This window comes from Hyaena hyaena, unplaced genomic scaffold (genome assembly GCF_003009895.1).
Source record: "Hyaena hyaena isolate Hyena2069 unplaced genomic scaffold, ASM300989v1 scaffold_2139, whole genome shotgun sequence".
NCBI lineage: Eukaryota > Metazoa > Chordata > Mammalia > Carnivora > Hyaenidae > Hyaena > Hyaena hyaena.
Genome location: NW_024082766.1, coordinates 945 through 13,403, shown reverse-complemented (window position 1 = coordinate 13,403; position 12,459 = coordinate 945). Strand labels below are relative to the sequence as shown.

Below are 12,459 nucleotides of genomic sequence, written 5' to 3'. Positions count from 1 at the left end.
AAAAAAAAAAAATTAAAAAATCTGCAAGATGATTATACCATTTTCGCGAACGTCTTCATAATGTATGGGCCCCATTGGCCTTTTCAAGGCCTCTTTCTTCTTCCTCCCATTGCTGGCGCTGAAGTTCTTTTATCTTCAGATAATAAGGTTTTCTCATTAGCAGGACTAACGAAACTAGTAGGGGGACAGAGCAAAGCTATATTTAGATAAGAGCTGCGGGACAGCAGTACTTCAGTAAGCTGGATCATGGACAGGCAATTCTAGCTGAAAAAGAAGACAATTCCTCACAGATTTTTTTGACCCACAGTACCACTGGCAAGCTGCGGAAACTGTTTCCATCTTCCTTTCAGCGAGCAGCCAACTTACGACATTAGTGCAACAGAATCTTGCCTCAGCACTGGAGACACATCACTTTCCTCCCGTCCCCTTCAGGGCTAAACGGGAGGGGGAAGCCAGGGCCTCGTGTGCACAGTCACTGTACAGGGCCGAGGAAGCCACACGACACTGTAGCCAGGCAGGGTCTCCTGTCCCTTGTCAGATGGCTCAGGGCTTCTGTACCTCCTTCCTTGTGCTGAGCCCAGGCTGATCTGAACCTGAAGGACTTGGACAAGGTGGACCTTCCACATCAAAACTGCCCTTGGTGAGGGGAGTTTTATTCCCTGGAGCATACTACCAAGTTCTCTCTTAGATGTCTTAGGCCCTATAGAAAAAAAATCTAGTGATATGACCTTTGCCTCAAAATGCAAAAATTAGCATAAAGGAAAAGTTAATAAGCTAACCACCTCTCTCCTCTTGCTTCCTATGGGATAACCCAAGTATATATTCCTAAATGCCTTTCTCCGCAAAGGTCTGTTTGTTGGTTTAGGCTCATTCTATATTTTTAACGCTGATATCAAACAGCTTTCCAAGTAAAAAGATATAGCTCCAACTCATCCCTTTCAGTAGCTACACAGTATGGACGACCAACTACTCAGGCTGTTCCCCGAGTGTGGACAATGCATGCACGCGAATCACACAACAGCTCTTCAGCAAATATTCTTATGCATTAAGAAAAAACCCCTCTAACTGGACCATCAAAGATGATGAACTAAAAGCAGCCTCACCCATAAAATATCCCTGTGTCTGCATTTTGGACCTTGAAGCCTCCCTTGAAGATTTTTATCCATCTCCAACAAATGCGGCAAATCCTTTTTCATACAGCGGCGATATCGCCCTAAAGAATCCACGTAATCCACCCTGAAATAAAAGTGAAAACATGTGAGGAGGGCTTTGTATGTTCCTAGGTTACAGACTAGATGCACTGTAAAAAAGTAATGGAAGCCTCACTACCAAGAAACACTCAACCTGAGAGACTATAACCACTGATAACAGCATGCTTTTTAAATTTTTTAAATTTTTATTTATTTTTTAATGTTTTATTTATTTTTGAGAGAGAGACAGTATGAGCAGGGGAGGGTTAGAGAAAGAGGGAGACACAGAATCCAAAGACAGGCTCCAGTCTCTGACCTGTCAGCACAAAGCCTGATGCGGGGCTCAAACCCACGATCCACGAGATCATGACCTGAGCTGAAGTCAGATGCTCAACCGACTGAGCCTTCCAGGCACCCCAAGCGTGCTTTTTTTAAAGCTGACACACAATAAACTCATTGTGCCCTTTGTTAAAGCTTAGTTTTAGAAAAATGCAGAAAATGATCGATTACGTACATCTCTGAGTTAAAAATACCCCACACAGGGCCACCTGGGTGGCTCAGTCAGTTAAGCATCCGACTTCTGCTCAGGTCATGATCTCACAGTTTATGAGTTCCAGCCCCATGTCAGGCTCTCTGCTGATAGCTCGGGGCCTAGAGCTTGCTTCAGATTCTGTCTTTCCCTTTCACTCTGCCCCTCTCCTACTTGTGCACGCACTCTCTCACGCTCTCAAGAACAAACATTTAAAAAAATAAAATAAAAATACCCGCCATAGACCCTTGCTGCAACACCTCAGAACTTACTTCAATCTGGTTTAGGCAATTCCACATATTTTATCAGCATAATAACTTTGCTCCGTACCACTCTCCACTTACTCATTTTCTCAATCTTCGCAAACCTGACTTTTTATTCTTTCTCTTATTTCTTCTAAGTGGTACAGCTCTTTCCAATTAGAAATTTCTCAAGTCGAGATTACTTTTAGGACCCATTAGTTAGGGGTCAAGCAACACACATTTTGTACTGCAAAAACAGCTCAGCGGCAGGCGGGCCAGTCTATTATCTTCCACTCCTAGTTCCTCTTGCTTTAGCTTTGCCCAAACTAGACAGAAGTTACAGTCAGGGGAACCAGGCACACAGCAAGGCAAAATGAAATACTGCTACTTCCCACAACAGGAAATATGGACAGATTTTGATGGAAAACATTTCAGGTGCATTATGACGCAACCGATCTATTGTTTATTTGCGGGCAAGGAATTTCCCACAGCCTTGGGCAGGGTGCTAAAAACACAGAAAGAGGTCAGTACTGCTGGTGCAACTCAAGAGCAGAGTCTCGTGTATGTGGCTTTGCTTTTAGCAGTTTCTTCCCTCTCACATGTGCTGATCCCAACTGTTAGCCCACGCTTAGAAAACTGAACGTCTGAGAATCTATTACTGCAGTCCTGACACTGATTACCACAAGAAATAAAACTCCAACTGCAGAAAGCAGTTTCTTTCTTCCTCCCCACCCCCTTTTTTTTAACGAAGAGAGAAAGAAAATCATCTAGCCAGATGGCCTCCGTAATTATTTACAGTATTTTTGCGCAAAGATTTCCCACCACCTGGACCTTAACTACCGAAAGGATCTGACAAGTAGCACCGATTCTGGAGCTTAATTTAAAAACAAAGCAAGTGTCAGAACTGCTTGCGGTGCCTCTTCCTTCGCCATATGGCGGCATGTGACACCTTCAATTGCCCTCCAAACTCTTCACATCACTGACAAATTGCTAGTAATCATACAAGCATTAGGAAGAAAAAAAAGACATTAAACCTTTCAAAGGAGATGAAGTTTCTGCTATGAAAAGCAATCATAGGCTATTCTGTTTCTGGAAAAGGTCTCTATACTGTACAGATTCCCTCAAAACAGAAGTGGCAAGACAGCAGTCAGCAAGGGCTCGATGCAGTCAGCAATCACTGAACGAGCTCCAGGGAAATAATTACTTGAGATTCAAGAGTAATACAGCAGGGCTCAGGGTCATGGCATCCTCAAAGGGCTCTCAGGAAAAGCTAAGGCACGTGTCCATGAAACTCTTCCTAACATCAGCAGGGAGGATACAAAAAGTACCACAAGTCTGCCTTCAATTTTTTTTCTGGTAATGAGGCCTGTGTGTGTCAATAAAAACAAGGTAAGACCCAAAGAAGCTGGAGGCATATCTAAGTGCTACCAGAGCTGGGGTGAGAGGGAAATCACTCATACCAGAAACAATGAGGAAAAGCATCAGAAGGGACTACATCGTATGTGCGTCTCTCTGGGTTGCTTTTAACAAGGAGGCAGCCAGACAACCTGCCCAAATATAAATTCTTAGAAAGCAGCTAACACCTGTTCTATCCCAATGTCATGTTATCTCTGGACGACGTGGACCCCTTCGTAGTATGAGATGTGGGGCCCTGTGATCCTGAGGAGCTGGAACTGCTCACTTAAGCTCACCAGTGACTCCTGCCGGCAGGGCCAAGAGCTGACAAAAGGTCAGCCAGTGCTGCGAACCACCCTGAGCAGTTCCAAACACAGATCCCGGTAACGAGGACGTCTCAGCCTGGAAGGGGAAGGTGGGCAGGCAGAGGCTACCCTCCAGACGTTTCTACGCCATCAGGGCAGCTCTGTGCAATTTTAAGCACTTCTGAACAAGTCTGTAAACAGTCTTTAGTAGAGAAAATCCTTGGAAGGGAATTTTCATTCTGGTCTCTGTACTGACTGACACAGTGGTCTTTAAGGAAAAGCCTAGTTTGGCTTCCCCATCATTCATGTACATGTAGGTAAAATTCAGAATAGTTTCAATACAAGTTTATAAAATGTCTGCTTGTACTCTACAGAGCAGTTTCTTGGGTAGCTTAACATACCCTTACTTCCTGAAGGGAGTTTAAGGCAAACAACTTGATCAAGGTCATATTGCCAGTGAAAGACGGAGCTACCACGATGCGGGACCAAGATCCACACGGCCCACATGGCGCTGCGAGAAACTGCCCCGGCCTGAGTCCTGCCTGCTTCTTTCCTGTGGAAATGCAGGTCACCAGCAGCTAGACAGTGACTCTCCGCAATGCCTGAGTAACAACCGGGGGCGCAGCCCAGGTAATAAAGGAATATGCTTCTATCTAAACTATGCTTCCACATCAATAAAACAGGCGTATTAATGCCTTTTGCACCTGACTCAGTCTTGTTATTTCTTCTTTGGAGTTACTGTTTCTGTAAATCCAACCTTAGAGGAAAGAAAAGAGAGGAAGACTAAAGACAAATGGTTTGAAAACCTACCCCCACCCCCAAAAAAAAAAAAAAGGACTTTCAAAAAGTAAACACAAGTCAGGGCACCTGGCTGGCTCAGTCAGTGGAGCATGTAACTTTTGATCTCAGGGTCATGAGTCCAAGCCCCATGTTAGGTGCAGAATTAAAAAAAAAAAAAGTAAACACAGTCTGAGAATGTTAACATGACCAATTCATGTCATTATCACCAACCATTCTTCACTGGGGTCCTGGGGAGGAGGTATATCTTTCTCAGAAAGATTTTCTTCATCATTGTCTCTTTCTCCTGCCATTCTACAATCTCTGTTGGCACCAAACACCTCCATTTCTTTGTGTTTGTCTATGATCTTCTGTGTGAAATCCACAAGGTACATATCCTCCACTTCTTCATCTAAGACATAAAAATCAATATTCAGATTTTTGACATTCCTTTCAAAGAAGTAAACCACATATAGAATTGCTATGAAGCGGTCACATTCACCCCTGCATGGCTACAGTACCCCTGGACGGCTCACTAGTCGATGCACCCACCACCCCCACCATCCCCAATAGTTTACGAAGACACAGAGCCACTGCGGGACCTGACCAGGAAGCTGCAAACAGGCCATCAGAAACATCACACTAAAGAAAATCTTCAAAGAGTCTAATGTCTTCTGTTGCCTCGTCAATACAATGAGTGAGCAATATGGTCTCAGAATGCAACTTTAAGATCAAACCACGTGATTTCAAAGAGACACGTTCACCCAATGACATAACACAGAAGCAGGACTGCATTCCTCATGTCGCCAGAACAGAGCATTAGACTTGCATTGCTACATGAACCTCCCCAATAAAGAGGCTGTATTACTACTAACCCTAAGTATACTGCTGTGGTATGGTGTTTTAAGGGTCCTAATATAGGTAAAAGAAGTCATCTGAATTCTTTTCAACCCAATGAACACTGCTTTCAGGCAAGGCATGGGGCCAGATTTGCAGTGCACACAGAGACGTCTAAGACTTAGGGCTTATTATGTGCTAACACAAGCATACACTGTAAGTTAAATAGCAATCCGTGACTTTAATTCAATTTAACCCAAAATACTTAATATATTCATAAATAACTTTTACACGAAGTTTCACTATGCCAAATTTTCTGAGGTTGTTCTCTGAGGACAGGATTAAGCTCCACAGAACAGATTTTAGGTTCCCTGTCACCAAGTACTGGTGTTAGCCCCCAGGGTACAGTGGAGAGTAACTGAACTCCAAAACTCAACTTGCCCACATATGCGGGTCCAACATGCCTATCAGGCCTGTCGGGAGGTGGGCCCGCCATTGTGGATGGAACCAAATCCCCATGTCCACAGGGACACTCTTTTGACCTGATTTCTATATTAACAATGCAAGTAAAGCTTGAATCAAAAGAAAAAGACTAATTTTTTTTTTAAGCCACAAAATCACTCACATGGGAAAGAGATGTACTTTCCCAGAGCAGAGATTTAAGACTGCAGCACAGTGAGGCCTCCTGGTTAATGGACACCCTGCTGCTGCTTCAAAAGGAAGACACAGCCTCTCTGTCCCCCAGCTTTGAGGGTGCCAACCCTCCTGTGCTGGGCTCCCAGCCATGCAGGAAACAGCCTCTGCGGTTTGGCTGGGTGGGCAGCCAATGACCAGTGTTCCAGCCCTGCCTCTTCTCCTGCTGCCCCAATGCCCCCTTTCCCAGCCCGTCAGGCCCCGCCATACCAGTCTGTCCTGCCAACACTGGCCTTCTGCTCCCTCTGCTGATCTGCTCTTACCACTCTACCCTCAGAATCCTTTTCCCAGCTCTTCAAAGCCTGTGAGATCCTATTAGAGCCTATCTTCTCCCCAAAGACTTCCTTACATGCCTTCTGGCAATGAAACATGCACTGCCTTGTAAAATCTCTTCTACTGCGATCTAATAGTAAGGCTGGGCTTTCTTTCTCTGGGGGGCATGAGGAAAGGGCGATCTTTTTATTATTTTAGAAGCAATTACAGGCACATCACAGGAAAAACAGAAAACAGGGACAAGGAAACAGAACTCCAACACACTGATACACTATAATTCCCCTCAGCTTTTTTTTTTTTTTTTTTAACGTAGATGGAACTGTTTATAATTATAGCCAATTTAGACCTTGTTTCCTAACTCTGCTTTGTTCTGTGTGCCACCATTCTCCACTGATGACCACCCCTTTGAAGGCTGATATGGAGGTTCTGGCTCATGCTACCCTTGTTTGTCCCCTCACAGCACCTAACATGTGGCCTGTTACTCACTGTGCATTCAGAGATTACTGTGGATTTATCTTCTGGTCTCTGTGCTGGCACAGAAGGTCATTTATATTATTTCTTAGATCTCTCCCCACTCTTAAGGTTATTTCAATAAATAATAATATACCACAGGGCTACATGAATTACAGAAAATAAAGAAGTATGAATAAATTATTACATTTACCTATAAAGTCTGCTTTAGTCATTTTCTCATATAATTTGGCTTTTTCTTCCAATTTCTCCCTAGGAGGAAAAAAAAAAAAAAAAGACAAGTATTAGAAATGGTCTTATACCTGCTACTCTGTGCGGCTGCCTCACTGCTAAAGTCTGCCCGGGAAGCCCAGTCTGGAGATGACGGGGACTACACAGCCCTGAGGGGACCCTCAGACCCAGCCATGCCTGACTGCCAACTTCATTAAGTTCCGTAAGGACAAAGCCCATCTTTCTCTTATTCATGACTGAATCCCTAGATATCTAGGGATCTAGAATGTGTCAGATACCTGGCACATAGTAAACTCTCAGTCAGTATCTGAAAATAATAGATTCAGAATCTAAATGCAAACTAAGTTAAATACCAAAAAAAAAAAAGAGGTGTCTAAACAAAAACATTTTCTATGTACAACCTTCTAAAGGGATCGCCAAATCCAACGTACAGCCTTTGCATGACTGTTTTTAGGCAAGAGTCCCTTGTCATCTGTGGCTCATTAGGCTTCTCTAAGGGAGCTCAAGTTCAACTTCTTAGAAGTCTGTTAAAAATATGATGTCTGTTTTATAGAGAGCATGAATAATTTATTCATGACACAGCCAATAAAAAAAACAAACATCAATCCTGGTATTTCAATAAAGCAGCCTCACTGCTCGTGTTAATTCTGGTGACATTTACTTTTTAGTGGGCACAGACTTAGTAAGTGCCTGGCAATTCTTTGTTTTAGAAATACTTCATGATGGTAAAGAGAAGTCCCAAAGAAGCCATCGGAGCTTTTGCTTGGGAAGAATCAATCACAGTCATAAAGGAAAATTTCACTTCTGATGGCGTCTCGACACAATACAGTCCCTTGGTCACATGGCTGTGTGCTCTGGAATAAATTACTTCAACTCTCTTGTACCCCACCCCACCCTCAGCTCCTAAATCTGTAACAGATGAAAAAACAGCACTGCCTCTTAGGGTTGTTATGGAGGGTACCAGATCACACTCAGAGGGCATGCCATCAGCTATGTCATCTGCATCTTCATTAATCTTTCTAGGTCAGAAAGACTCCTCTCCCCTTTTACGCATTCCTTCAAGTATTTCTTCTAGGCCTCCTCTATGCCAAGTGTGGTTTCCGGTGCCGAGGAGTCAGCAGTAAACAAGACAAAGTCCCAGCGCTTATGGAGCTTATGTTATAGAAAGGAAGGAGGAGACAGAGATCGATCAGTGAGAAGGAAGATTTCAGACAGGAGCACTACGAAGGGGAGGAAATGAAAGCAGTTGTCACAACTGGAGGCCCTTCAACTTCCAAAAGGTTAATTTGCTCTATTTCGGAGGGGGCTTAATGTAATAAGCTGTGTCGTCATAAAATCTTATTGTCTTATTGAAAATAAAACTTAAAAAACAAACCACAAAAAAAACAGGTGTCAGGACAGAGTAACCAGGAGGACACTAGGCTAGAAAGGGTAACCAGGGGAAACCTCTCCGAAGGAGACATTTGAGCGAAGGCTTACAGAGCAAGAAGCCAACCATGAGAAGATCTTGGGGAGAGAGCAAGTGATGCAGAGAAAGGATGAAGTAGGAATGAGCTCGATATGTTCAAGCAGAGATCAGAGCGGCAGAGGACTCTGAGCAAAGGAGAGGGGGCACAAAATAAGGATTGAGAAAGGCAAGTACAAGAACGTATGGGAGGGGCATCCGGGGGGTTCAGTTGGTTAAATGTCCAACTCTTGATTTTCGGTCATGGGGTTGAGTCGCACGTAGGGCTCTGCACTGGTGGCACTGAGCCTGCTTGGGATTCTCTCTCTTCTTCTCCTCTGCCTGTCCCCCACCCCCCAGCGCACAGGGGCACTCTCTTTCTCAAAAAATAAATTAAGTACACACATACACACACGTGGGAAAGCATAAGAAGCCTGGGTGCAGCTTAAGAGAAAGAAGGCAGGAAGAGTCTCCAAATGACTAAAGGAGATCAAGGAAGATGTCAGAGAAATGGCCACTGGATTTAGTAGATAAGGAAGTCATCAGAGACTTTAAAGAACAAGAATTCAGAGGGCAAGAGTATGGGACACTTATCTGGAACCACTATGTGCCAGATGCTATGTATCTCCTTTCGTTCCCTAAAAAGCTCCATGAGCTGAGTATTAACCACCTCCCTTCATAGATAATGAACATCTCAACACAGAAGTAACTTGCCTAAGGCCTTACATCCTCAAGGGACTGTCCCTGCCCGTTTTAAGCTCTGAGGAAACTCAGAAGTCCTACAGACCAAGGACAGACTTGACTCTTCGTAAGTGCAATGAAGCCAAAATATTATGTAATAGGTTCCTGGATTAAAAAAAAAAAAAAAATCACAACAAAGTACCCAGGAAAACTCTGTCATAAACAGTAAATAACAAAGGAATATGGCACCTTTCAACAAATTAGAATTCTGCAAATATTCCAGTAGGTGAGAGAGATGTCTCAAAAATCAACACAGCCTATGTCTGCTACGAACAGGTCAAACACTAAGAAGAACCAATTCCCCAAATGCACTAATATTCTGCCTCTTTTTCTCAGACCCAGAAGAGCTGAGTAATCTTAGCAACCACTGTTTCCAAGTGCAGAGATTTTATTAAGCAACAGATGCAAAAGCACGAGTCATGACAGACATCTCAACTTGGGATTCCCTCTGAGCCTAGGGTGACACTGCAAGTAATGAAGAGTTCTTCTTTACAGAAGAAACATCAGCTAAGAAATGCAATGAAGAAATAAAAAAGAAATGACTGAATAAGAAAAATCATCACTTTGAAATTGCCAGTCCAACAACTGAGAAGTCAAGGTTCCACCGGGTAGAGATATGCTGGTGAACAAGATATTCTTGGTCTCAGAGTCACCCTCCTTAGATTATTCTTAATTACAAATCTGAAAGAGACCTTTACAGTGGAAAACTCTAGCAGGTCTACCTTAACCAAGTGATCAAAATTTGTCATCAATAATAACTCAAACCGACACTGTGAACCTCCAGCTGTGATCCGATAGTGAAGACACATCGCCTATGCCTTATTCTCACCAAAAGCAGTAAATTAGCAGCGAGTCTAAGCAGATTGTGGGACATTGCAGACACAGGTCTGGACTCGTCAAGAACAGTAATGATACAACAGACAACAAAAAGTCACGGGAATTATTCTAGATTAAAAGAGACTAAAGAAATATGACAACTGGGGCGCCTGGCTGGCTCAGTGGGGAGAGCATGAGACTCTTGATCTCAGGGATGTGAGTTCGAGCTCCACTTTGAGTATAGAAATTACTAAAAAAAATAATTAAAAGAAAAGAAAAAAGAAAGTCCTGATGTATACAAAATCTGTAGCTCTTTAAAAAAAAAAAAAAAAAAAGAGGGGCACCTGGATGGCTTGGTCAATTGAGCATCCGACTCTTGGTTTCGGCTCAGGTCATGCTCCCAGGGTCGTGGGATCAGCCCTGCATCAGGCTTCCTCCTGAGCATGGAGCCTGCTTACAATTCATTCATTCTCTCTCTCTCATGCTCTCTCTCTCTCTCTTCCCCCCCACCCTCTGCTCTCCCTTACTCACACTCTCTCTGAAAGACAGAAGGACGGAAAGAAAGAAAAAAAAGAAAAAGAAGGACAGACTAAATGGAATGTGTAATCTTTGAATTCTGAAATTAAAAAAAAAAAACTATAAAGGACTTAATTGTGCCAGGACAAGTGTAAACCTGGACTACAGACCATATAGTACGTATCAGTATTTTATCAGTGTTAAATCTCTTGGGTATGATAACACTACTGCGGCAGGAGAGTATACTTGTTCCTAGGAGGTACAGGCTGAAGATTTTGAGGCAAAGTATCACAATGTTTAACAGTTTTTCTGTAACACACACACACACACACACACACACGACAGAGAAAAAGGCCAAAGCAAATGCTGAAAGACGCTAAATGATGAACGTAGGTGCTGTACTTTCAATTATTCTGTTGCTTTGAAGATTTTCAAAATAAAAAGTTAAAGGGAAAATTCAGTTTCTAAATGCTAACGTCATAATCCCTAGTAACCCAGAGCCATACCTCCCTGGGGACACGTCTTAAACACTTGTTGATAATCTTGGTGCCTGACAAAGGCTCAAAGTGGGATTCTGCTTCATCTTCCAAACTGAGGTTATGTCTTATCTCCTTCTAAGGTTACCAACGATATTATTTTTAGAGTCTATTTTATATTTTTCAAGTATGTGATTGAAAAGATGACAAAATTATACCTATAAGTTCAAAAGTGTGAAAGTGAACTCTCACTTCTTTGCCTGGGTAGCACCAAAGGCAACTACATTTATGAGTTTAACTCTACCTTGATTTGTCTAAAGTCTTCTGTTCCTCAGTCTTCTGTTCTACATCCTTCTCAGCTCTGTTTGAAACTCCTACATTCTGTTTGCTCCAGATACTTGGTTTCTGCAGATTTGTTTAAAAAGACAAAACAGAAATACCAAATGACTGCCAAAACATCTCTTCTTATACACATCAGAAGAAAAACAGATCTTATGAACCAATGGGGAAAACTAGATCTTCTGACAGCCAACCTATGTCATGCAAATAGATTGTACAAGGAAAAGCTGGAGCTGGAGAGAAAAAAAAAAAAAGCCCTAAATTATTTAAAGAATTCCTTTACACAACTGCACAGATATTATTTTTTACCTCCTGAATGACTACAACTTAATTCAAGAGAATTAGTCATACAAGTAATAAATACCATTATCTATATATTCGGAAAACCATTCACAACTCTTCAAGACCTTGATATTTTCTGCTATGTTACTGTATTATCTAATTGTTTGGATTTATAATATCTATGTATCTGATCTTCCATGAAAATGTACAAAACCACTTATTAAAGCATGCACTTCTAAAGAAGTGCTAAAGAATTAGGGCATTATAATATGCTTTTAAATGTTCTAATTTCTATTTTAATATAAGATATTTTATGCAGATGTTCAGCTACAAGATGGTGATTTTCCCTGAATTTTTATATGTAGCAGACACCTGGAGACTTTCAAAAAATCTAATTCAGTATAATTCTCTCATGTTTGGAATCAAAGGAGATAACTAGATCTTATTTTTACCTTATTAGTTGTTTTCGGTTTTCCCAAAACTCCAGAATCCTTTAGAAGTTTTTCTTGTTTGAATTCTTCTTGTTTTTGGAAGAGTTCAGCCTTAAGGTCTACCAACTAGAATAAAACCAATAAGCAAATAAAAATAATGGGTTAATTCTAATGAGTGACTACATTTCGCAGTTATTGAATTCTCAAACCAGATTTAAAGTTCCTATAAATGAATATAAAATTAAATGTAGAATCCGGTGCAAAATAAAGCTAAGTCATACTGCATTCCAGATCTGTTGGAAATGGATTTCTACTCTTAACCTTCAATACTGGGCAAGAGGCGAGTAATCACTCAAAGTAAATGAAATCTGCAGCTGCTAGATTCAAACTGAACTAACAACACTAAACACCTTCTCTCTGACTGACACCGTAATCCCATTTAATCATAGCAACAACTGATTATTTCTGCAG

General features: G+C 41.9%; 1 protein-coding gene across 1 annotated transcript in view; it reads right to left on the bottom strand.

The window, feature by feature from the left end:
- Positions 1-12,114, bottom strand: part of CCDC174 (coiled-coil domain containing 174) — a gene marked incomplete at its 5' end in the record, with an annotated part of 17,492 nt that extends 5,378 nt beyond the window's left edge. The window contains 5 exons of the mRNA XM_039225406.1: positions 1,104-1,236; positions 4,673-4,850; positions 6,906-6,964; positions 11,241-11,341; positions 12,010-12,114. Of these exons, the coding sequence (XP_039081337.1) occupies positions 1,104-1,236; positions 4,673-4,850; positions 6,906-6,964; positions 11,241-11,341; positions 12,010-12,114 (576 nt within the window). The remainder of the gene's footprint in view (positions 1-1,103; positions 1,237-4,672; positions 4,851-6,905; positions 6,965-11,240; positions 11,342-12,009) is intronic.
- Positions 12,115-12,459: the final 345 nt, after the last annotated feature.